At 42.8% G+C, this 27,745-nt stretch overlaps 1 protein-coding gene across 3 annotated transcripts in view; it reads left to right on the top strand.

The window, feature by feature from the left end:
* The window catches only part of LOC111957881 (EGF-like repeat and discoidin I-like domain-containing protein 3), a 367,729-nt gene that overhangs the window by 246,335 nt on the left and 93,649 nt on the right, over nt 1-27,745 (top strand). For all 3 annotated transcript variants that reach the window (XM_023978947.2, XM_023978946.2, XM_023978945.2), the window contains 2 exons: nt 13,386-13,499; nt 27,304-27,485. In XM_023978947.2, the coding sequence (XP_023834715.1) occupies nt 13,386-13,499; nt 27,304-27,485 (296 nt within the window). The remainder of the gene's footprint in view (nt 1-13,385; nt 13,500-27,303; nt 27,486-27,745) is intronic.

Here is a 27,745-nt window from a genome sequence, read left to right as displayed (position 1 = left end):
ATAGCTGCAGTGTAGCATGAGGTAGTGTAGCAGGGCTGTAGTGTAGCAGGGCTGTAGTGTAGCACGGCTGCAGTGTAACATGCTGCAGTGTAACATGGCTGTAGTGTAGCAGGGCTGTAGTGTAGCAGGGCTGTAGTGTAGCAGGGCTGTAGTGTAGCATGGCGTAGTGTAGCAGGGCTGCAGTGTAGCATGGCTGTAGTGTAGCAGGGCTGTAAGTGTAAGCAGGGCCTGCAGTGTAGCAGGGCTGCAGATTAGGATTGTTGTAGTTTAACATGGCTGTAGTGTAGCATGGCTGCAGTGTAGCATGGCTGTAGTGTAGCAGGGCTGTAGTGTAGCAGGGCTGCAGTGTAACACGGCTGTAGTGTAGCAAGGCTGCAGTGTAACACGGCTGTAGTGTAGCAAGGCTGCAGTGTAGCATGGCTGTAGTGTAGCAGGGCTGCAGTGGTAGGCAGGGTGCGTGAGCACGGCTTGCAGTGTTAACATGGCTGTAGTGTAGCATGGCTGCAGTGTAGCATGGCTGTAGTGTAGCAGGGCTGTAGTGTAGCAGGGCTGCAGTGTAACACGGCTGTAGTGTAGCAAGGCTGCAGTGTAACATGGCTGTAGTGTAGCAGGGCTGCAGTGTAACATGGCTATAGTGTAGCAGGGCTGCAGTGTAACATGGCTGTAGTGTAGCAGGGCCTGCAGTGTACGCAGGGCTGTAGTGTAGCAGGGCTGTATGTAGCAGGGCTGTAGTGTAGCAGGGCTGTAGTGTCAGGCTGTAGTGTAGCAGGGCGGGCAGCGTGTTAGCAGGGCTGTAGTGTAGCAGGGCTGTAGTGTAGCAGGAGTGTAGAAGTCCTGTAGTGTAGAGGGCTGCGTGTAGCAGGGCTGCAGATTAGGATTGTTGTAGTTTAACATGGCTGTAGTGTAGCATGGCTGCAGTGTAGCATGGCTGTAGTGTAACATGGCTGCAGTGTAACATGGGTGGTAGGTCAGGGCTGTAGTGGTAGCAGGGCTGTAGTGTAGCAGGGCTGCAGTGTAACACGGCTGTAGTGTAGCATGGCTGCAGTGTAACATGGCTGTAGTGTAGCAGGCGGTAGTGTAGCAGGGCTGTAGTGTAGCAGGGCTGTAGTGTAGCAGGGCTGTAGTTTTATGCAGTGCTGTAGTGTAGCAGGAGTGTAGAATGCTGTAGTGTAGCAGGGCTGTAGTGTAGCAGGGCTGTAGTGTAGGCAGGGTGTAGTGTAGCAGAGGTGTAGAAAGTGCTGTAGTGTAGCAGGGCTGTAGTGTAGCAGGGCTGTAGTGTAGCAGGAGTGTAGAAGTGCTGTAGTGTAGCAGGGCTGTAGTGTAGCAGGAGTGTAGAAGTCCTGTAGTGTAGCAGGCTGTAGTGTAGCAGGAGTGTAGTGTAGCAGGGCTGTAGTGTAGCAGGAGTGTAGAAGTGCTGTAGTGTAGCAGTGCTGTAGTGTAGCAGGGCTGTAGTGTAGCAGGAGTGTAGAAGTGCTGTAGTGTATCAATGCTGTACATTTACATTACATTTAAGTCATTTAGCAGACGCTCTTATCCAGAGCGACTTACAAATTGGTGCATTCACCTTATGATATCCAGTGGAACAACCACTTAACAATAGTGGCATCTAACTCTTTTAAGGGGGGGGGGTTAGAAGGATTACTTTATCCTATCCTAGGTATTCCTTTAAAGAGGTGGGGTTTCAGGTGTTCCGGAAGGTGGTGATTGACTCCGCTGACCTGGCGTCGTGAGGGAGTTTTGTTCCACCATTGGGGTGCAGAGCAGCGAACAGTTTTGACTGGGCTGAGCGGGAACTGTACTTCCTCAGAGGTAGGGAGGCGAGCAGGCCATGAGGTGGATGAACGCAGTGCCCTTGTTTGGGTGTAGGGCCTGATCAGAGCCTGAAGGTACGGAGGTGCCGTTCCCCTCACAGCTCCGTAGGCAAGCACCATGGTCTTGTAGCGGATGCGAGCTTCAACTGTAGTGTAGGAAGGCTGTAGTGTAGAATGGCTGTAGTGTTTAAAGGCTGTAGTGTAGGAAGGCTGTAGTGTATCAAGGCTGTAGTGTATCAAGGCTGTAGTGTAGAATGGCTGTAGTGTAGCAGGGCTGTAGTGTAGCATTGCTGTATTATATTATGGCTGTAGTGTAGCAGGGCTGTAGTGTAGTATGGCTGTAGTGTAGCAGAGGTGTAGCTGTAGCAGATGCAGTCTCAGTAGGGGTCAGTGCAGCCCAAAAGAGAGGGCAGGTCTGTCCCCTTAACTCCACACCACAGGCATGTTCCTGTTCCTTGGACACGCTGCAGCCAATTTAGCACTCGCTGCAAGTGTCCTTCCTGCCACAGAGTGCTATTCATCGCTCTCATTATCGTCCGACTGAGACACGTTTTGTAAAGAACAGGACGGGGGAGGGAGCAGGGATTGAGTCATAATGCTCGTCCAATCAGAATAGGCCCCAGGTCTAACTATAGACTGAGGTGTTGTTGGGGGCCGGATGAAAGGGGAATTGCGGGATGAGTAAGGGTTTGCGATGTGCAGAGAGCTTAGTGGCAGTGGCTAGCTGGCATGCATTATTACTGGTCCATCCAAACCCTATTGCAAATTATATGATTTAGGTTTTAGTGCTTAAACATCTAATTAGCACTATGATTTAGAATGGACCATACTGAAATTTGAAATACTATGTAAATTGTCTAATTGAAATATTACATAACATAACGTTTTCATTTACCTTCAAGAAGGTTTATGCTCTAGCCATATTAGTAGCTAAGTCAAGAAACTGATATGCTTATGCAAATGCCAGGGAATGCACAGGGCAGTCTGGACATATGATATGCTCCAGTCCCAAATACACACACACACACACGCACACATGAACACACCAAATCCTTAACCCGATAGCCTCCCCCTCTGTCCCTCCTCACCCCTCCTTCCTGATGTTGACAGCGTGAAAACCCGCCTGATGTGCTCTGAACACCAAACCAGGTTAATTCTCTGCTCTGCCGTCTCCTCTGTGCGAGAACGCTTCGTTTATCTCACTCAGACAAGCGCCTCAGGATCAACTGAATTTTCACTCTCTCCCTGACTCAGCTCAGTAAAATTACAAAAATGGTAATACTTGCACAATGGTACATTATATGATGAAGATGTTGAAATCACTGATTGTTTGGAATATTGACAAGGTTATGTTTTTCTCACTTTGTACATAATCAAATCAAATGACATTTTATTGGTTACATACACATTGTTAGCAGGTGTTAATAGGAGTGTAGCGAAATGCTTGTGCTTCTAGTTCCGACCGTGCAGTAATATCTAACAAGTAACCTAACAATTCCACAACAACTACCTTATACACCCAAATGTAAAGGGATGGAATATGAATATGTACATATATATATATGATGAGCGATGGCCGAGCGGCATAGGCAAGATGCAATAGATGGTATAAAATACAGTATATACATATGAGATGAGTAATGTAAGATATGTAAACATTATTAAAGTGGCATTATTTAAAGTGACTAGTGATATATTTACTAAAGTGGCCAATGATTTGAGTCTGTATGTAGGCAGCAGCCTCTCTGTGTTAGTGATGGATGTTTAACAGTCTGATGGCCTTGAGATAGAAGCTGTTTTTCAGTCTCTCGGTCCCAGCTTTGATGCACCTGTACTGACCTCACATTCTGGATAGTAGGGGGTGAACATGCAATGGCTCGAGTGGTTGTTGTCCTTGATGATCTTTTTGGCCTTCCTGTGACATCGGGTGCTGTAGGTGTCCTGTAGGGCAGGTAGTTTGCCCCCGGTGATGCGTTGTGCAGACCGCACCACCCTCTGGAGAGCCTTGCGGTTGATGGCAGTGCAGTTGCCATAACAGGCGGTGTTACAGCCCGACAGGATGCTCTCAATTGTGCATCTTTAAAAGTTTGCGAGGGTTTTAGGTGATAAGCTAAATTTCTTCAGCCTCCTGAGGTCGAAGAGACGCTGTTGCGCCTCCTTCACCACACTGTCTGTGTGGGTGAACCATTTCAGTTTGTCCGTGATGTGTACGCCGAGGAACTTTCCACCTTCTCCACTACTGTCCCGTTGATGTGGATAGGGGGGTGCTCCCTCTGCTGTTTCCTAAAATCCACGATCATCTCCGTTGTTTTCCTGACACCACACTCCATGTGCCCTCACCTCCTCCCTGTAGGCTGTCTCGTCATTGTTGGTAATCAAGCCCACTACTGTTGTGTCGTCTGCAAACTTGATGATTGAGTTGGAGGCGTGCATGGCCACGCAGTCATGGGTGAACAGGGAGTACAGGAGGGGGCTGAGCACGCACCCTTGTGAGGCCCCAGTGTTGAGGATCAGCTAAGTGGAGATGTTGTTTCCTACCTTCACCACCTGGGGGGCGGCCCGTCAAAGTCCAGGACCCAATTGCACAGAGTGGGGTTGAGACCCAGGGCCTTAAGCTTAAAATGATGAGCTTGGAGGGTGCTATGGTGTTGAATGCTGAGCTGTAGTCAATGAACAGCATTCTTACATAGGTATTCCTCTTGTCCAGATCGGATAGGGCAGTGTGTGTTGTGATGGCAATTGCATCGTCTGTGGACCTGCTTGGGCGGTATGCAAACTGAAGTGGGTCAAGGGTGGCAGGTTAGGTGGAGGTGATATGATCCTTGACTAGTCTCTCAAAGCACTTCATGATGACAGAAGTGAGTGCTACTGAGCGATAATCATTTAGTTCAGTTTTCTTTGCTTTTTTTGGTACAGGAACAATGGTGGCTATCTTGAAGCATATGGGGACAGCAGACTGGGATAGGGAGTGATTGAATATGTCCGTAAACACACCAGCCAGCTGGTCTGCACATGCTCTGAGGACGTGGCTAGGAATGCCGTCTGGGATGCCGTCTGTGCCCTTGAAAATATCTGTAGAGTAAAATAGGGAAAAATAAACGAATACAGTAGATGAAAACATGTTTGAAGCACATCATCCAACCCTGCTTAATAGTGATTGCACATAATCATTCTAATCAAATGACCTTAGCAAATTGAACCATTTGGCAATGTGCAGAGCATTACATTATTATATGTTAATGACAGAATCAAATGCAAAGAGGCTGCCTTGGACTTGTCTCAGTTCCTACGTTTTTGGCCCTGTGCCTGTGGATGTGCCTGTGGTGTAGCGAGATAGAACAGAGGAATGTTTGTTGAATTGACCTGTGGACTAGCACATGCCCGTCTCTCGCTGGGCGGATTAACTGCATTCCCCCAGGTAATCCGATCTCTCTCACCTGATTTGCCGACTACACAGCGCTTTAAAGTCTCACTTTTCCACCTCTGACCTTCCGGGGGTTGCTGGCTTCTCACAACGGACCAAATCATGGCTCAGACTGTGTTTGTCTCGCTGTGTTATAGGCTGCTGCAGGCAATCGGAATGGCTCAGTCGTTTAAAGTGGTGGCCGTGAACTAGACAAAGTGAGAGGAGACCTTTAGATGGGTTACACTGAGAGCAGCTCGGCTTACTCAGGAACAGTTTGTTCACTGGATTGACTGTTATACCCCCTATGGTGTCTGTGGTGTCATACATGTGTATTCTGCCTGCTCTGGTTCTATTGATGCCAGTGATGTATAAAGGTCCTGTGCTGTTCTACTAATACCATTTATTTATGGGATAAATATAGATTAAGTTGATCTGCATGGTGAATGCAATATATTCAAGATGCCTAAATGACCTCAAAAGGGAAGTTGAGAGAGAAAAATACAACACATTCTGTCTGTGAGATCCCACATCTGGACACAGGCAGGTGACAACCATATTAAATACCCGAGTGTCCCAGTCAGCCAATTAGATACTTTGCTGTATGTTCAGCTCTGAATGGAATGACTGATTTATGTTTGCAATATGCATTAGACTCACTTTGGGATGAGTAGACCCTTCTTTGATCATTCATTCTGTTTTCTCACGCAATATGAAATAATGCAGGATAAAAGCTTGAATAGCTTAATGATGATTGGCTGTTGTGGTTGTCAATAATGCAGACACTAGTCATTGTTTGTCAGGTTAATAGTTCTTAACGAGATCGTCCGGCCCCTCTAGATTGAATTAATTAAAACATAATCTCCCTTGATTGCGACAGCCTCTCGCTATCAGGATGGCGTCCCTTCGACAAGTGCTTGTTTGTTCATTTGGGCGCTAATAATGTTTTTGTCAGTGGGTACTGAGCCTCTAACCGGGTGTTTTCATTGCAATCATACTGCCTTTTGCATGCAAGGATAATTACTTGTGATTGTCTTCTGGTGACACCACATATCACAGTTACAGCCAAGGTCTCCAAAGAGATGGAGGTAAACAACAAATGTGCTATTTGACGTCGGCAGCGTTACAGGGTTTCTTTGGATTCCTTTCAAACTAATCTTATCACACTTGCGTCACTTTGCCAGCGTCTCCAATTGACACCAATGATTAGCAACAGTTCCTTAATTCACACCCGTTGACTTTTTCCACATGTTCTTTCTTGTGTTACAGCCTGAATTTAAAGGTGCGATATGCAGAAATTGCAACTCAATTTCCTGGTTGCTAAAATTCTAATAGTTCACCTAATTCAGTTTGTGACCAAACAAGTAATATATAGTGTAGAGAATTATTTTACTGTTTATACTGCTATGAAATGTCTTTTCAATAACCAAAAATATTGTATTTTCAGCTGTTTGAAGCGGGTGTACAAAACCTAAAGAACAAGATGCAAAAATAAAATGTAAGAAGGGGAAGCATACAAATAGCGCATGTAGAACAGATCTACCACTTCTTAGACATGCTTTCAATGAGAATGACATACAGTGGGGAGAACAAGTATTTGATACACTGCCGATTTTGCAGGTTTTCCTACTTACAAAGCATGTAGAGGTCTGTAATTTTTATCATAGGTACACTTCAACTGTGAGAGACGGAATCTAAAACAAAAATCCAGAAAATCACATTGTATGATTTTTAAATAATTAATTTGCATTTTATTGCATGACATAAGTATTTGATCACCTACCAACCAGTAAGAATTCCGGCTCTCACAGACCTGTTAGTTTTTCTTTAAGAAGCCCTCCTGTTCTCCACTCATTACCTGTATTAACTGCACCTGTTTGAACTCGTTACCTGTTAAAAAGACACCTGTCCACACACAATCAAACAGATTCCAACCTCTCCACAATGGCCAAGACCAGAGAGCTGTGTAAGGACATCAGGGATAAAATTGTAGACCTGCACAAGGCTGGATGGGCTACAGGACAATAGGCAAGCAGCTTGGTGAGAAGGAAACAACTGTTGGCGCAATTATTAGAAAATGGAAGAAGTTCAAGATGACGGTCAATCACCCTCGGTCTGGGGCTCCATGCAAGATTTCACCTCGTGGGCATCAATGATCATGAGGAAGGTGAGGATCAGGCCAGAAACTACACGGCAGGACCTGGTCAATGACCTGAAGAGAGCTGGGACCACAGTCTCAAAGAAAACCATTAGTAACACACTACGCCGTCATGGATTAAAATCCTGCCAGCGCACGCAAGGTCCCCCTGCTTAAGCCAGTGCATGTCCAGGCCTGTCTTAAGTTTGCCAATGACCATCTGGATGATCCAGAGGAGGAATGGGAGAAGGTCATGGGTCTGATTGAGACAAAAATAGAGCTTTTTGGTCTAACTCCACTCGCCGTGTTTGGAGGAAGAAGAAGGTATGAGTACAACCCCAAGAACACCATCCCAACCGTGAAGCATGGAGGTGGAACATCATTCTTTGGGGATGCTTTTCTGCAAAGGGGACAGGACGACTGCACCGTATTGAGGGGAGGATGGATGGGGCCATGTATCGCGAGATCTTGCCAACAACCTCCTTCCCTCAGTAAGAGCATTGAAGATGGGTCGTGGCTGGGTCTCCAGCATGACAACGACACGAAGCACACAGCCATGGCAACTAAGGAGTGGCTCCGTAAGAAGCATCTCAAGGTCCTGGAGTGGCCTAGCCAGTCTCCAGACCTGAACCAATAGAAAATCTTTGGAGGGAGCTGAAAGTCCGTATTGCCCAGCGACAGCCCCGAAACCTGAAGGATCTGGAGAAGATCTGTAGGGAGGAGTGGGCCAAAATCCCTGCTGCAGTGTGTGCAAACCTAGTCAAGAACTACAGGAAACGTATGATCTCTGTAATTGCAAACAAAGGTTTCTGTACCAAATATTAAGTTCTGCTTTCTGATGTATCAAATACTTATGTCATGCAATAAATTGCAAATTAATTACTTAAAAATCATACAATGTGATTTTCTGGATTTTTGTTTTAGATTCCGTCTCTCATAGTTGAAGTGTACCTATGATAAACATTACAGACCTCTACATGCTTTGTAAGTAGGAAAACCTGCAAAATCGGCAGTGTATCAAATACTTGTTCTCCCCACTGTATCTATAACTTCATTTCTATGTGAATTTGTTCGGCCGCCCAAAAAGTTGCATATTGCAGATATAGATTTTTGGTCACTGGCCTACACACAATGTCCCATAATGCACAGTGGAATTAAGTATTCAACCATTTTGCTATGGCGAGCCTAAATAAGTTCAGGAGTAAGAATTTGCTTAACAATTCACATAATAATATGCATGAACTCACTGCGTATGCAATAATAGTGTTTATACCACAGCATTGTGGAATACTCGTTTCTGACTAGCTAGAAGGGTAACCTAATATGGACATTAAAACCAGATAATGGGACACCTTGCAATCATGATGCAATAAGAGCCTACACATGCAGACTGTACTTGCTACAAAGTTGCAGAAAGCTAAACCTACAACTACACAAACCGAAATTGGATACAGTGTAAATGCAGGTCCAACGAGGAAAAAAGTTAGCTAGCTATCATTGATTTGTTTTTTTTCCGAGACATATTTTATTGGAGCATCTGAAGATCTAACGTGGTGAGTGATGTACATTAATTGCTCTGGTCCCTACTGTTGCAGTCATGACGTAAGTGCTGTTATGCTGTCAAAATCCTCCCACATTTCTAGTTTGACCAGCTGTTTTCAGCAACTGATTTCGGTTGTCATATTGGCAGGTTTGCAAGCAACAAACTATCTAGCTAGCTTCTAGCCTAGAGCTTGATATGCAATGCGATCTCCTCGTAATGAACAGGGTCGAGCGTCCTGACGAGAAGGCAAACTTCTCTTGCTATGCCAGGAGAAATCGGGAAGTATCAGCTCATTGTTATGGATATATCCAAATTAATGGCAATAGAAAAAAACGATTTTGCTGTTATTCTGGCTGCAAGAGATTGTGACTGTGTTAGCCATAGCTAACTGGCTGGCTAGCTAGCTAGCTAGCTTGCAAGCGAGCATGGCAACGGAACATAAAGAACAAACGACTGGGTCGTGTCCATAAATATCAAACTAATCGAATGAACGACTGGGTCGTGTCTTTAGCATCCAAAATATGAAAGTATGAATGGTCTTATAATGATGACAATATAAACAAACAAAACAAGTATTTCTACAGGTAAACGTATACTTTCATATTGTTTTCTTTGACAACTGTGGTGTAAGCGGGATAAACGCCTCCTATCTGTACATTACTTTAGAAAAATAAACCCCGCAAAGGGACTCATCTCCGCCTAGTCCCTCTGTGTCGCCTATTATTTCCAGAACGGATGCGTTTATCCCTTACTTAAAATTATTTTTGAATGACTACATCATCTCTGTACCCCACACATACAAGTATCAGTAAGGTCCCGCAGTCTAGCAGAGAATTTCAAACACAGATTCAACCACAAAGACCAGGGAGGTTTTCAATGCCTCGCAAAATAGGGCACCTATTAGATTGGTAATAAAAATAAAAAAAGACATTAAATATCCCTTTGATCGTGGTGAAGTTATTAGTTACACTTTGGATGGTGTATCAATACACCCAGTCACTACAAAGATACAGACATTCTGGCTAACTCAGTTGCTGGAGAGGAAGGAAAATGCTGCGCAGGGATTTCACCATGGTGACTTTTTAAACAGTTACATAATTTAATGGCTGTTACAAGAGAAAACAGAGGATGGATCAACAACATTGTAGTTACTCCACAATACTAATCTAATTGACAGAGTGAAAATAAGAAAATATTGCCCTGTTTTCAACAAGGCACTAAAGTGGGGCAAATCCATCACTGAGTAACTGACTCCTTATTTTCAAGCATGGTAGTGGCTGCATCATAGTATGGGTACGCTTGACATCGGCAAAAACTGGAGTTTTCCAGGATGAAAAGAAACAGATTTGAGCTAACCACAGGCAAAAATCCTGACACTGGGAGAGAAATTCACCTTTCAGCAGGACAATAACCTACAACACAAAGCCAAATCTACACTGGAGTTGCTTACCAAGAAGATAGTGAATGTTCCTGAGTAGCCAAGTTACAGTTTTGACTTAAAACACCTTGACAGAGCTTGAATCATTTTCAAAAAATAATGGGTAAGTGTTGCACAATACAGGTATGCAAAGCTCTTATGAGACTTACACAAGAAGACAGCTGTAATCGCTGCCAAAGGTGCGTTCCCCTGTTCAGAGAAATTAGTAATTTTAACTTGTTCGGTTCATGTCACATTATACATATTGACATTACCAGGTTCTGACCACTAGATGGTGCTGTTCCTGCTATTAGGTTGATATTACATATTAAAGGGATAAGTCATCCAAATTTTAAAATTACAAATTTGTTTCCTTAACCTATAAGCAGTCTATGGATACCAATACATGCTTTGGTTTTGTTTACCTGGTTACGGTTTCAAATGCCAACTTTTTTGCATTTTTGGTACAAATTCAATGATACCTATATTAGCATGTTTGCACTTCATGTCCAACTTATATTATGTAACTTCATTGAGTTAATCAATCTTTCTTTACTTTATAACGACATGAACCGCACAAATGCTAATATAGGTTCCATTAGATTGGATTTGTGCCACAAATGTTAAAAAGTTAGCATTTGAAACAGTGGCCATGGATTGCTGTCATAACTTGTCCAAAGTCTACGTGTAGAAAACAATATGTAATTTTGTAATTTGGGTGAACTATCCCTTTAACATTGAGGGGGGGAAAAATCTTTACACTTTTCCTATCTAATAGGAGGAACAGCCCAATCTAGTGTTCAGAACCTGGTTATACCAGGATGTATTATGTGACATGAACCTAAAATCTTCAATGACTAATTTCTCTGAACAAGGTAAATAACATCACCAAATTTGCTGGAAATACATTACATAGTATGAAGAAACAATACTTCAAGCCCCAGCTCCATACTACTTGTCAGACATACACAACTGATACTGTATACTGGTGGTGGTTGGCATGGGGTCTGGGGGGTCCATTGGTGGCTTTTTAATTTATTTTGTGATTCCTCATGTCCTACTCATTGGTAGAAAAAGGTTTGTTCCAAATGTGATGCTGGGTACAGTATTTATTGAATATTATATGAATCCTATCAATTCAAATGGCCAATGTGGGTGCAATCAATTAGCTTAATTTCTCAGAAATCTAATTATATTGCAACAAAATAATTTTGCAGCAATGCTAGTCTAAAGAAATGATTTTAGAACAATCTGAGATGGTTGGTGTCAATATCCTCTTTATTGCGCTTATTTGAGGTGTATCGACCCATACTCTACTGTGTGTCTCAGCTCTGGCAGCTCAGCTCTTAGAAGTCTGTGTAGTCAGGTCTGTTTCATGTCTCTCCATCCCACCCCCACACCCAAAGTTTAAAGAGGGGAGTATGTCACCTCTTAAGTATTATCAAAGAGTTGTGAACCCTGAGGTGTGATTTGATCAGCCTAATTTGTGCTGCAACTTAGAAGAACTCCACAACCCCCTACTTACCTACACAAGGCCAATACCAATGTCTCTTTCCGTAGAGGCAGCGGTGAAAGTCCTTGTCTTTCTCACTTTGGACATACAGTATGATCCAGATGATGATATGCTTCTCAAAATATAATGTTCTTTTCATTTCTTTTCCCAGCGGGATGCATGTTCTTGCAGATTCTGCTCACTTATGGATTACTTTTCCTGATTTATTTCACTGCTTGACTTCTTACCCCCGTCAGGTTGAGGAAGTTGATCCGAGCAGGGATGTTCTCGCCGTAATTACACACATCGTATGAGTGGTGGGTTACTTTGGTACTCTGTAGGTCTACATGTGCTCCTTAAAAATAACGGTGGATATATGGCAAGTACATTTACATTTACATTTAAAGTGTGCAAGTGTGCCTATATGATGTCTGGAACATTGTCAAGGTAGCACATGAAAACGTTACATACCACAATGGACATAGGGCTTACCTATGTGGTTGTGACGTTCCTCAACTTTCAGAACGCAGTATTGCGTCTTTCAACAGTCACGCTGCTAACATTCAGAAATAGACAGAAAACCCTCATTTGGAGTTTTGATTGTATGCTGTGTGCTGTGGACTTGGACAAATGCCATCAGCTGATTTGAGGTAATGTGTGTGATTATGGATATGATAGATCCTGCACTTAGATGTTGAAGACAACAGCTCAGAAAGACGAAGCATCTAGACAGGCTTATATTTTAATCATATTTGAGTTCTTAAGCTTGCAGAGTATGTTCCATATTCATGAAGTCGGTGTGTATATTCACTGAAGAGTAAGGGCATGCTTTAGAGTGAGATTAAGTGTTTTAGTACAAACTTTACTAGAGGGGGGAATAATGGGTATATTGCCAAATTTCATTCATGCCAAGTTATGGTTCTTCTCAAAATCAGATACAACCATATACGTCTGTTCATGAGGCTGACAGAATGTCATAAAGTAGGTTCCTTTATGAGATATACTGTACTATCACAAAACACATCCTATTCTCAGCAGAACACATGTTATCCTTAGCAGGACTTGGCCCCATACACTAAACAACGTCCGTAACAGATTCCAGACATAGAAAACCGAGACTGTGGACCAATGTTGATTTTCAAAAGGAAAACACAGGTTGCTGATTTCGATCTGCCTCAAAAGAACATGATGACTGACTTTTATCACTGTTGAAGACGCATACATTTCTTACATTCCTTTAACACTTATTGTAGCCTACTTTCTTCACATTGCATTGCTAATCTCTACATGAGGATTGGTTTAGTAGCCTGCTATATGTGTTTGTTGAGAGTCCCAAACCTAAATTGGTGTGTAGCATTAATGGTCGATCCCAGGAAACCATCTGATTTATTAGATTCAGGGAACCAGCCCATCTGTCTCTGTGAAAGCATCTTGTGGGAGACAGAATCAACTAACAAATGGAGCAAATTCAATACATACTCCCCACCAATGCATGCTAATGAGAATGATGTCCTGCTAATTGCCAACATGTGTGCTTCAAAGAAGTTAATGTGCCTCTTTTCTGTTTTCTTGGCTCTTGCAGATGTTAACGAATGCGAGAAAGAACCTTGTAAAAATGGGGGCATCTGCACAGATCTGGTTGCCAACTACTCTTGCGAATGCCCTGGGGAGTACATGGGAAGGAACTGCCAATACAGTAAGTGCTGTGTCTTTCATGATCACCCTTGCCTGGCTCTTCTGCGTACAACTGATGACGTTGGTAGCTAGTGCTGGCAAACAGGGCAAGAACATTCTTTCATTTTGTGAGGGCTTTAGGTAATGGGATCGTTCCATCTCCATCTCTCTATCCATCTTTCTGCATGTAAATCCCCAAGCGTCTTCGTCTGTGTGCTGCGGAGATTGTTGTCACGGATTCAGGGTTGTTCAAGACGAGACTGACTTTGACCAAAAGCTCCGACATGATTGCAGACAATCAATGAGGAAGATGTTGCGAGGAACACACGCACACATATTTTTAACCTTACCCAGACATCACCAGACATAGTCCCTGTGTAGGGACAGGCACAATCTCTTATAGTTACAGCGATGTGCTAGTTTTGAGTAGTCTGGTGGGAGCTGAACTGAATATTTTATAACTCAGACATTGGAGCAACTTGTGGCACCGTCTAGCAGAAATTCTGTAAAAGAGGAGGAAAAGAAGTTGCCAGAGAATGTACAATATGCAGTCAAGTACTGCTGCGGTGGTTTAGTATTAAAGTTGTCGTTGAAAACGACATCCACACACATTTATGTATAATCGGTTCTTGTGCTATAAATTTACCTGTGGAGTGCAATATTCTATTATTGTCTCATATTGGATCTATATCTTACAGTATGATCAAATACTACATCATTTCACAATGTGTGGCTATGAGGAACGTTTGGGCTTTAGTTTGAAACATCTTGCCATGACATCACAACCAACACATTGATAAACCACTCACCCCAAAAAATTGATGACAAAGTTTTTTCCCAGAAAGGTCATACTGAAGCATAGTTAATGCTTTCCTGGAAGAAGACTAATCATTTCCTTCATTTCCCGTCTCTTATTTTGTGGTGAGTCAAATAAGTGAAGTCACTCATTAACAATTATCCGGCATATGCCCCTTAGCATTGCTTATTCATAGCAACCGCTTCATGTCAGTTATCAGAACACAGTTATGCAACCACAGTTATGAGTTCAGAGATGATTACCCACTTATTTGATAAGCATCAATATTGGAAATATGGCACCACAGTGGATACCATTTCCACCAGCAATGTTTGGTCTCTTTGACGCATTCAGAGCTCAGTTCTGATTTCCCATCTGTATTTTTTTATTTTGAATGATTACGCACTGATTCAGGAGCAGACAAAATTACTATTTTTACTCGGGCAAGGGTTGGGAGCCTTGAACTGTTTTTCAACCTGGCTTCTGTGCTTCACCACAGCTGTTAATGTGAAGAAAATTGTTTGCGGGATAAATTGAAGTCTGCACATGCCAGATAGCAGAGTCCTTTTCCAACAGAGGGAAATATCACTACAAAGTGCCTCCGCATTTACAGTCTGTAAACAATTTAATCTAGATATGCTCCAGAAAATCATCATAATGTCCTTATGTTTGTATTTTGTAAAGGCCCCAAGTGTGAAGGTTGTTTACCTTATAATCATGACATTTTCTATGGAGCAATACTTTTTGTGTTGTAGAACATTGTTTTTGTGCACTGCAAACCATTGAAATGGGAAATAATTGTAAATGTTGCTATAGATATTTCATCTGAATGATGGTTGGCAGTAGAAAACTCAAACAAACAATGTCTGTGAACTGTTTCATAAAACACATATCATGGAAATCCATGGAAAGTTCGATTTTACCAACTGATACCATTTCAAGTCCTGAATAATTCTGGCATTGTGATACACAGGAGGCTGCTCAGGTTGAGGACGGCTCATAATAATGGCCGGAACGGCGCAAATGGAATAGCATCAAACACATGGAAACCATGTTTTTCATGTATTTGATACCATTCCACTAATTCCGCTCCAGCCATTGCCACAAGCCCGTTCTCCCCAATGAAGGTGCCACCGACCTCCTGTGATTGTGAAGGAAATCCATAACAAACTGTTTGAAATACATATCATGCATGTGAATATACCAATCCATAAATCAGTGGCAAAACTCAAGTGCTTGTTATTCTAAATCTATCAGGCGATCTTCCTCTGTTGAAAAGTAATTATTGGAAATGAACAGTGATACTTGTCTGAGATTTGATAGCACACATTTACTCATACCAATGTCATGGGGCAACCAGAGTGTCAGCCAATGTATTCCTTCAACCCGACCAAGGCAGCTTTCATTGAGTGCAAACCCTGTCTTTGATTTGGATGAAAACTGGAAATCAGACGAAGACTGGAGGTAGACTACTAAATGCTAGTCTGAGAGCTGTATGGAGGAGAGAGAAAGTAGCCTACTCTAGATGGTTATTTGCTTATTTCCATGGCTACACAGAATGAGAGGACTGCTCACTGTCTCTCTCATCTTCAAAAGTGGCTTGTTTTTCCAAACCCTGGAGCTTGTTGCCTATAAGAAACCTTGTTCGTTAGTTAGAACATTTCTGGATATTGGGTCCGGTTTCCTCTCACTGTTAGCACCGTACCGTGATTGACTCTGTGTAGCCTCAGGCTAATGGCTATATCACCAAGCAACTGTTCCTGCCTATAAATATTTTGGGGGATGTCTTGAGTGTGTCATTCAATAGGGCCAGGGGTGGTTTATCTCAAGCAAAATGAGTGTAAGTGAGTTAAAGGACTGCCATGAGGATTGGTGAGAGTTCAGTAGGGACTTAATCATGCTAGTGAATGCCCACTGTTATGGTGTGTGTGTGCATGCATAGGTGTGTGTGTGTTTCTGTGTGTGCGTGCATCTTGTCAGTGGGTATTCACAGGAAATGAGAAAAACATAGTTCTGTGTGTGTGTGCAATTTTTCTTTTTACGAATCCACATATCAGAATGTGTTTGCTATTCTCTCCCCATTCCTCCAGTCTTTCTTCTCCTGAGTATTGTTGCAGTTACGTTAATTTCAGTGTGGCTCTAATTAGTCGCTGCTGTAGGTTGGCCTTGTGGGAGATGGATTCAGCTGTCACATGATAGCGACGGTGGCATTAGTGATGTGTGCTGTCGGAGGGGCTGATGTATGCACAGGGGGCAGCAGGCCGAGGCCTAGGGCTGCCAACCACAGCTGCTCTGCTCTGACGAATGCACGGCTGGCAGACAGCTCATTAAAGATGCGCCTTCATCCCGACAAGGTGATCATTGTCACAGAGTTGCGTTAGCGTTGCTATAGTGTTGCTTCTACAGGATTGATAAAGTGTTAGAGCATTTGCTAAGGCTTAGTTGCTACAGTGTTTTTCAGTGTTATAGAATGGCTTCCCTGGCAATACAGTTGGGGAGTGGGGTGGGGCGGTAAACTGAACTAGTTTTCTGGACAGGCATTATATGATAAGGACATGGTTCATTGTACATGATGCTGCCAGAGATCCCTGACAAGCGTGTTTTACATATGTACCCCTTTCAAAACAAATTGAATATCCTTGATTGAGTGATTGTGTGTGTGGTAAGAGAGCAATAGATAGCTAGTGAGAGAGTTTTTCGAACAAACTGTTTAGCATTTATGTTTACAGCTGTTAAACTACGTTTAGTCAGGAAGATATACTATATGACAAAGTGTGTGGACACCTGCTCGTTGAACATCTCATTCCAAAATCATGGGCATTAATATGGAGTTGGTCCCCCGTTTGCTGCTATAACAGCCGCTACTCTTCTGGGAAGGCTTTCCACTAGATGTTGGAACATTGCTGTGGGAACTTGCTTCCATTCAGCCACAAGAGCATTAGTGAGGTCGGGCACTAATGTTGTGCAATTAGGCTCGCAGTCGGCGTTCCAAAAAGGTGTTCGAAGGGGTTGAGGTCAGGGCTCTATTCAGGCCAGTCAAGTTCTTCCACACCGATCTCAACAAACAATTTCTGTATGGACCTCGCTTTGTGCAGAGGCATTGTAATGCTGAAACAGGAAAGGACCTTCCCCAAACTGTTGCCACAGAGTTTGAATCACAGAATTGTCTAGAATATTATTGTATGTTGTAGCGTTAAGATTTCCCTTCACTTGAACTAAGGAGCCTGAACAATGAAAAACAGCCCTAGACCATTATTCATCCTCCATCAAGCTTTACAGTTGGCACTATGCATTCGGGCAGGTAGCGTTCTCCTGGCATTGGCCAAACCCAGATTCGTCTGTCGGACTGCCGCTGCTTCAGAGTCCAATGGCGGCGAGCTTCACACCACTCCAGCTGAAGCTTGGCATTGCACATGGTGATCTTAGGCTTGTGTGCGGCTGTTCGGCCATGGAAACCAATTTCATGAAGCTCCCGACGAACAGTTATTGTACTGACGTTGCTTCCAGAGGCAGTTTGGAACTTGGTAGCAAGTGTTGGAACTGAGGACAGACGATTTGTACGCGCTGAGCTTCAGCGCTTTTGTGGCCAACCACTTCGCGGCTGAGCCGTTGTTGCTCCTAGACGTTTCGACTTCACAATAACAGCACTTACAGTTAACCGGGGCAGCTCTAGCATGGTTGAAATTTGACAAACTGACTTGTCGGAAAAGTGGCATCCTACGACGGTGCCACGTTGAAAGTTACTGTAAGGCCATTCTACTGCCAATGTTTCTCTATGGAGATTGCATGGATGTGTGCTCGATATTATACACCTGTAAGCAACGGGTGTGGCTGAAATAGCTGAATCCACTCATTTAAATAGATGTAAACATATACTTGTGTGTATATATAGTGTAGTTTCCATCGTGCATCACACCAATTTACCGTTGTACTTGAAAATATCACACAAATGAACGATATGGTTTTGACAAATGGTTGCACTGATTTTTCTCAGTGTAGCTTCATGACAAACACACAGCATACCTTACAATATTTAATGTCAGATATGACAAAGTGCCCTATTATAATCAAAACATTAGATAAGTTTGATTGTGCATCTGTGGTCACATAACGGACTCTGATATCCGGTATTCAAATGGCATTTAAATTAGATTTTTCGTGATTACATTGCATGTAACTCATATCAGCTATACATTAGGACTAATAAAAAAATCCAGGTGCGATATTAAGCCATACAATGAGGGAAAATCAGAGTAGGAAAAGTCAGAAAAATTCAATAATGAAAGAAATAAGCCTTATAAAACAAGTTATTTGTAGTGAAGATGAAACAACAAAATAAAGAGAGTGACAAGAAGAAGAAAAAACTAGGCATATTGTTTTGACATTATTGAACTCTGATTCAGGAACGCAGCTCCGGAAAATAATCCTTGTGAAAACTCATCATGAAAATACAGTAGGTGTCATAAGTTTATCCTGTGATGTGCTTTTCTTTGATTCCGCCCAAACCGTATTTTGATTGAGGAATGAAAGGATGAAGAAAAATACAGAATTGTATTATATTCTCTGGTCTGGCATAACACGATTTAGATGGCTTCTGCCAAGTACCACGGAAAGGCAGCCTTTGGTAAACATTAGTATTCATTGCCAACCTGCAAATGGAATTGGGATTATATGTCAACACAATGGTACTATGGCAATGCTTAGCCATCACTTTTATACTAATGTTTGATAAGACAGCAAATATATTTCTTCTCCCCACAGAAAGTTGGGTTATTTTGAAACATAACCCTTTTTCCATCAATATATTTCTGTTAGTAGAAGCAGAGGACCAGGCAAAGCTGACAAGAGCAAAGATGTAGGTTGAGATTCCAGACTTAAGCAAGCACAAAGGCCTTTTGGGGAGACTGACATCTCCCACTTGCCACTATACTCATATCTGCTCTTACAATGAATTGACCTTCTGGCAGGCCAGGTGAAGTTCTTAACAAAGTACAACTAATATACAGCAGGTAGAGAGATATGATCATATTGTACATAATATACTGTCTTCTCAGATGTTTGAGGATGAGTGCAATACAAATAAAATAAAATGTCTTTATATAGCCCTTCTTACATCAGCTGATATCTCAAAGTGCTGTACAGAAACCCAGCCTAAAACCCCAAACAGCAAGCAATGCAGGTGTAGAAGCACGGTGGCTAGGAAAAACTCCCTAGAAAGGCCAAAACCTAGGAAGAAACCTAGAGGAACCAGGCTATGAGCGGTGGCCAGTCCTCTTCTGGCTGTGCTGGGTGGAGATTATAACAGAACATAGCCAAGATGTTAAAATGTTCATAGATGAAATAATAATAATCACAGTAGTTGTCGAGGGTGCAACAAGTCAGCACCTCAGGAGTAAATGTCAGTTGGCTTTTCATAGCCGATCATTGAGAGTATCTCTACCGCTCCTGCAGTCTCTAGAGAGTTGAAAACAGCAGGTCTGGGACAGGTAGCACGTCCGGTGAACAGGTCAGGGATCCATAGCCGCAGGCCTGAAACGTTGAAACTGGAGCAGCAGAACGGCCAGGTGGACTGGGGACAGCAAGGACTCATCATGCCAGGTAGTCCTGAGGCATGGTCCTAGGGCTCAGGTCCTCTCCGAGAGAAAGAGAGAATATGCGAGAGCATACTTAAATTCACACAGGACACCGGATAAGACAGGGGAAATACTCCAGATAACAGACTGACCCCCGACACAAACTACTGCAGAATAAATACTGGAGGCTGAGACAGGAGGGTCAGGAGGCACTGTGGCCCCATCCGATGATACCCCGGACAGGGCAAAACAGGCAGGATATAACCCCACCCACTTTGCCAAAGCACAGCCCCCACACCACTAGAGGGATATCTTCAACCACCTTACCATCCTGAGACAAGGCCGAGTATAGCCCAGAACGATCTCCGCATGGCACAACCCAAGGGGGGGGGGGGCGCCAACCCAGACAGGAAGACCACGTCAGTGACTCAACACACTCAAGTGACGCACCCCTCCTAGGGATGACATGGAGGAGCACCAGTAAGCCAGTGACTCAGCCCCTTTAATAGGGTTAGAGGCAGAGAATCTCAGTGGAGAAAGGGGCCCGGCCAGGCAGAGAGCAAGGGCGGTTCGTTGCTCCAGCCTTTCTGTTCACCTTCAAACTCCTGGTCTAGACTACACTCAATCATAGGACCTACTGAAGAGATGAGTCTTCAATAAAGACTTAAAGGTTGAGGCCGAGTCTGCGTCTCTCACATGGGTAGGCAGACCATTCCATAAAAATGGAGCTCTATAGGAGAAAGCCCTGCCTCCAGCTGTTTGCTTAGAAATTCTAGGGACATTTAGGAGGCCTGCGTCTTGTGACCGTAACGTACGTGTAGGTATGTACGACAGGACCAAATTGGAAAGATAGGTAGGAGTAAGCCCATGTAATGCTTTGTAGGTTAGCAGCAAAACCTTGAAAACAGCCCTTACCTTAACAGGAAGCCAGTGTAGGGAGGCTAGCACTGGAGTAATATGATACAAATTTGTGGTTCTAGTCAGGATTCTAGCAGCCGTATTTAGCACTAATTGAAGTTTATTTAGTGCTTTATCCGAGTAGCCAGAAAGTAGAGCATTGCAGTAGTCTAACCTAGAAGTGACAAAAGCATGGATACATTTTTCTGCATCATTTCTGGACAGAAAATGTCAGATTTTTGCAATGTTACGTAGATGGAAAAAAGCTGTTATTGAAACAGTCTTGATATGTTCGTCAAAAGAGAGATCAGGGTCCAGAGTAATGCCGAAGTCCTTCACAGTTTTATTTGAGACGTCTGTACAACCTTTAAGATTAATTGTCAGATTCAACAGAAGATCTCTTTGTTTCTTGGGACCTAGAACAAGCATCTCTGCTTTGTCCGAGTTTAAAAGTAGAAAATTAGCAGCCATTCACTTCCTTATGTCTGACACACAGGCTTCCAGCGAGGGCAAATTTGGGGCTTCACCATGTTTCATCGAAATGTACAGCTGTGTGTCATACGCATAGCAGTGAAAGTTAACATTATGTTTTCGAATGACATCCCCAAGAGGTTAAATATATAGTGAAAACAATAGTGGTCCTAAAACGGAACCTTGAGGAACACCGACATTTACAGTTGATTTGTCAGAGGACAAACCATCCACAGAGACAAACTGATATCTTTCCAACAGATAAGATCTAAACCAGGCCAGAACTTGTCTGTGTTGACCAATTTGGGTTTCCAATCTCTCCAAAAGAATGTGGTGATCGATGCTATCAAAAGCAGCACTAAGGTCTAGGAGCACGAGGACAGATGCAAAGCCTTGGTCTGACGCCATTAAAACCTCTCTAGGGTATGTCTGGCCAATATCCGGTGAAATTGCAGAGCGACAAATTCAAAATACAGAAATACACATAATAAGCATTCATAAAATATACAAGTGTTATACATCGGCTTAAAGATTAACTTCTTGTTAATCCAGCCGCTGTGTCAGATTTCAAAAAGGCTTTACGGCAAAAGCATACCATGCGATTATCTTACAATAGCATACAAACATTTACCAGCCAAGTAGAGGAGTCACTAAAGTCAGAAATAACGCGAAAATTATTCACTTACCTTTGATGATCTTCATATGGTTGCACTCACAAGACTCCCAGTTACACAGTATATGTTTGTTTTGTTCGATAAAGTCCCTCTTTATGTCCCAAAAACTCGTTGGCGCGTTTTGTTCAGTAATCCAATGGCTCCAAGGTGGTCACAACAGGCAGACGAATACATCCTAAAAGTACCAGTAAAGTTTGTCGAAACATGTCAAACGATGTTTATAATTAATCCTCAGGTTGTTTATTGTCTTTATAATCAATAATATTTCAACCGGACAATACCGTTTTCAATAGAAAGGAAAAATAACAAACGGTGAGATCGCCCAAATCAGGTCTGCATACTTCCTCTGTCCTCTGACCAAAATAAATGCCTGAAACCATGTCTAAAGACTGTTAACATCTAGTGGAAGCCATAGGAACTGCAATCTGGTTCCTAACCCATTGGATTCTCTATAGGCATTGAGTTGAAAAACAGCCACATGAAAATAATTCCACTTCCTGGATGGATTTTTCTCAGGTTGTCACCTGCCATATCAGTTATGTTATACTCACAGACATTATTTTAAAAGTTTTGGAAACTTTAGAGGGTTTTCTATTAAAATATACTATTATATGCATATCCTAGCTTCTGGGCCTGACATTATTTTAAAAGTTTTGGAAACTTTAGAGGGTTTTCTATTAAAATATACTATTATATGCATATCCTAGCTTCTGAGTACAAGGCAGTTTACTTTGGGTACGCTTTTCATCCGGAGGTGAAAATACTGCCCCCTACCCAAGAGAGGTTAAAAGGTAATTTACTACCTTCACAAGTGCAGTCTCAGTACTGGGGTCTAAAACCAGACTGAAGCATTTCGTATACATTGTCTTCGGGAGGCAGTGAGTTGCTGCGCAACAGCTTTTTCAAAAATATTTGAGAGGAATGGGAGATTCGATATAGGTTGATAGGTTTTTATATTTTCTGGGTCAAGGTTTGGCTTTTTCAAGGGAGGCTTTATTACTGCCACTTTTAGTGAGTTTGGTACACATCCGGTGAATAGAGAGCCATTTATTATGTTCAACATAGGAGGGCCAAGCACAGGAAGCAGCTCTTTCAGTAGTTTAGTTGGAATAGGGTCCAGTATGCAGCTTGAAGGTTTAGAGGCCATGATTATTTTCATCATTGTGTCAACTGTCAAGAGATATAGTACTAAAACACTTGAGTGTCTCCCTTGATCCTAGGTCCTGGCAGAGTTGTGCAGACTCAGGACAACTGAGCTTTGGAGGAATACGCAGATTTAAAGAGGAGTCCGTAATTTGCTTTCTAATGATCATGATCTTTTCCTCAAAGAAGTTCATGAATTTATCCCTGCTGAAATGAAAGCCATCCTCTCTTGGAGAATGCTGCTTTTTAGTTAGCTTTGTGACAGTATCATAAATACAATTTGGATTGTTCTTATTTTCTTCAATTAAGTTAAAAATAGGATGATCGAGCAGCAGTGAGGGCTCTTCGATACTGCACGGTACTGTCTTTCCAAGCTAGTCGGAAGACTTCCAGTTTGGTGTGGCGCCATTTCTGTTCCAATTTTCTGGAAGCTTGCTTCAGGGCTGGGGTATTTTCTATATACCAGGGAGCTAGTTTCTTATGACAAATTATTTTAGTTTCTAGGGGTGCGACTGCATCTAGGGTATTGCGCAAGGTTAAATTGAGTTCCTCAGTTAGGTGGTTAACTGATTTTTGTCCTCTGACGTCCTTGGGTAGGCAGAGGGAGTCTGGAAGGGCATCAAGGAATCTTTGGGTTGTCTGAGAATTTATAGCACAACTTTTGATGATCCTTGGTTGGGGTCTGAGCAGATTATTTGTTGCGATTGCAAACATAATAAAATGGTGGTCCAGGATTATGAGGAAAAACATTAAGCCCCACAACATTTATTCCATGGGACAAAACTAGGTCCAGAGTATGACTGTGGCAGTGAGTAGGTCCGGAGACATGTTGGACAAAACCCACTGAGTTGATGATGTTGTCACGTGGTGAGAGTGGTCTCCTTGCTTTCCAGGCTACACAGGTTCACAGTGTTTGCCCAAAAGGTGAAGGTCACATCACAGACTTTGATGACTGGTGCTGCAGGCTAATCCTGTGGGGTAGTGTTTCGTGACACATCCTATTGTCTAGGGGAAGCACTGCCCAAGGCTAGTCTTCTAAAAAGTGGACAGTTGTGTCAACATGCTGACCAAAGTCAGTAGACATCAGTTAGGCATACTTACTGTGACCAATTTACTATATACCCATCTTATCTCACGTAAGTGTTAAACTAAGATATATTGTTGCGTGTCATAAACTGTCTGCATGCTATGACAGAATCGGGGGGTTGGATGGTTTGGGTCCGTGGTTGGCCTGGCGGTTGGGAACGTTGGACCGGTGGCCGAGAGGTCGCTGGTTCGTGTCCCCAAGTTGGTTGGGTGGGGATCTGTCGATGTGCCTTTGAGCAGGGCGCTTGACCCTGATTGCTCATATGCGTCGCTCAGGATGGGAGTGTCTGTTAAAAGACTGGAAGTAAATGTTGAGGGGCTTCACTGCAGGTGCAATGTGGTTTTAAAATTCAATAAAAATAAATCAATAAATATAATATTTGAAGACTAAGTCGGGCAGTATTTGCTGTTGATGTGCATGGTTCTTTTTAAACATCAGAGACTCACATTGCTCTGATATAAAATCCAGCTCAGTCTTAAATGATCTCCCAACTGCAATAGAAGTTCTGACTACTATTGGCAGCAGAACATCTGAAGATAGAAGACCGCTTTGGAATAAATAACCGCACCAAGCTTTTCTAGGGTGGATAGAACAACTAAATCAGTCAACAACATTGTTTTAGCCACTAATAATGGATCGTATCTGGCATAGCCAACGATCCTTAAGAAGGAGGTTAACCTTATTGTCATATGTTACCTGTTGAATGGAAAAAGCTGGAATACTTTCTAATTAGTACAAATTAAAACAATATTATAACAATGGACTGTAAATGAAATCACTCCTCAATGTTTCTTTGTTATTAGCCACTCGGGCAACAATAGTTTAGTCGTTGATAGCTTTTAACTTACCCAGGTTTACAAATTCATCCTCAATCAGAAGTGCTATGTCAGTTAAAGAAATACTTGTCTGTAATTATATGCAATTATATGAAGTGGGTGCCTGATGGAAAGTACTCATTACAAACTAAGCATACGAAGCAGGTCTGAAAGGACAAGACACCTTTATGCTTGAGCCTAGCTCAATGACATGCTGTTTCTTTCGCCTAAGGAGAGTGCCATAGTTAGCTACTCAGCAGTGTTTTGCCCAGCGAGGCTGTTAGTTGGGAACGCTCAAGGGTGTTGTTTACAGAGGCCTAAAAGATGCTTTGCAAAGCAGTGTCATAACAGCCTTGTTAATGCCCCACTGAGCAAAACACTCTAATGGCATTAAAATCAAATTTCATGTGTCACATGCTTCGTAAACAACAGGTGAAGACTAACAGTGAAATTCTTACTTACAGGCCCTTTCCAACATTGCAGAGAGAAAAAGGGAAAAAGAATGGAAAGATAATTTCACGAGGAATACATACACAATGAGTAACAATAACTTGGTTATATACACGGGGTACCCATACAGAGTCGATGTGCAGGGGTATGAGGTAATTGAGGTAGTTATGTACACGTGGGTAGGGGTAAAGTGACTAGGCAACGGGATAGATAATAAGTGGTAGCAGCAGCGTATGTGATGAGTCAAACGAGTTAGTGCAAAGGTGGGTACAGAGGAAGCTGCGGAAGAGGAAGCTGCCCCGTTTGACCTCTTCAAGTCCTCACAGTGGTCCTCTTAACCTGAAACACAGGGACGGATGGTTGAGATGCAGCATATTGAATTGGTCTGTTTTGCAAAGAGAATGACATTTTATTTTTATTCGATATGATAAGTCAGAAGATTGTCAATCTCCCATTATCTACTTGACTTTATAAAGTGTCCATAATTAGTTGTAGAGCTGAAGCTAAAGATGACTCATATCTATAGCACAGCTACTTTTCTCCAGATAGCACCAATAGATCCAAAAACGGACAGTTATTATTGCTACATGGTCATTCCGAATCATTCCATTCCCATCAGATATCACTCTAATTGACCATCAGCGTGAGGTAGGTGAAATCTAATAAACTGTCGTGTGATTTGAGAACAAACCAGACGTCTTTGAACACAGACTAGCTATTGTTCAAAGTCTCATCTAGGATAGTAGGTGCTAAACACCTGCCATTTGAGGGCTGTTGTGCAGCTATCGAAAACAATTGCTGTTAATGCTTCCACTTAAAAGTACTGATGGAAGAGCAGCCAGAATTTGGCATATCTTGGCAAACAGTTACTCACTGGGATGGGCATGTGACATATCTCTCTTTATAATGAGATTTTCTAGGAATTGTTTGATTATGGTAAATTACACCATTGACAAGGTGCACATTATAGCGGGAGCACAACAAAAATAAGCACTCCAAGTTCAGCACAAGAAGCATTTTATCTTTGAAGGCATTGGCAGAGTTTCAAATCCACAATATGTGGCTGGTAAAAGGCTGCTATTGTAACTGGAGATGCTGCTTAGCAGTTCCTAAGTAGGAAGAAAGAAGGCCTGGAAAAAAGCTGAGTGCTCTGAAAAGGATTTTAACACTTTGGATGATTTCATTAGACCTGTATTTGTGTCATGCCTCTCCACTTTAGCTCTGCAGCCTTGAAGGTAAAAACTATGTTGCAGTCTGTTTGACTGTGTTGATTATGTTGTCCAGACAGAATAGTCGGAGCTCCTTTGGAGCCAGTTTGAGGGCCCTCTTTTTGGTGGAGGACTTGGAGAAAAGGCCCATGGCTCCTGTGCATGTGGATGGCCCTGTAATCAAGGGCTACGATGAGAGAGGGCTGTGGCATAGCGGAAACATTGAGGATGTCTTGGCTATGAACCGGAGCAGCGAGAAAAGTTTGACGAACACGAGTCAAAGTGACCTGTCGCTTAACGACATCAAGGACAGGATTTCCGTGAGAGAGAGCAGCAATATAGATACGATTTCAGTTAGCGGAGGGAAAGACACAGTGTCAATGACTGAGACTCTGCCTGATGTAACGGAGGGGAGCCCAACCAAGGAATACATCTTGTTCATCTCTGAGACAGAGATGGACTACAACAGAAAATCATGGACAGAGGAAGGAAGAATGAAAAGCAGCAGTGTTGTAGAGAACGGGACTGTGGATGATGAGATTAGTCTGATGAAGAAAGAATGCTGCCCCTTTGGTACACAGCTATACATATCTGTCTTATTACTATATGCAACCTGTATGTCTGTAACTCACTGGACAGATATGTGTGAAAAGTATGGTTGCATACATATTTCATCCGTAATCTAACCTCATACATATGTCTGTCCTCTCAGAATGCTCTGGACCACTGGGCATGGAGGGGGGCATCATCTCCAACCAGCAGATAACAGCCTCGTCCACCCACCGTGCTCTGTTCGGCCTGCAGAAATGGTACCCCTACTTTGCCCGGCTCAACAAGAAGGGCCTGGTCAACGCCTGGACGGCTGCCGAGAACGACAGATGGCCCTGGATCCAGGTAAGACACAGACACCGGCCGGGAGACACGAGTCACTCAGGTTACTAGACAGAGATGAATGTGTCCACAAAAACCGTCGCACCAGAGAGAATGTTGATCTGATAAGTGTGTGTGAATATTGGCGTCAATGCAGTATTAACTGGAGTTTAGGAAGTTGTGAATTATCCCTCACTGTCTGAATTGTATCTGTTTGGAGAGTTGAAGGGACTTTGGTTCTAATTGAGGTCCTTTACAGTTAATTAGTGTTTCAGTTGACTGAT

This window comes from Salvelinus sp. IW2-2015, linkage group LG33 (assembly GCF_002910315.2).
Source record: "Salvelinus sp. IW2-2015 linkage group LG33, ASM291031v2, whole genome shotgun sequence".
Lineage (NCBI taxonomy): Eukaryota > Metazoa > Chordata > Actinopteri > Salmoniformes > Salmonidae > Salvelinus > Salvelinus sp. IW2-2015.
This window is presented reverse-complemented; position numbering and strand designations above follow the sequence as displayed.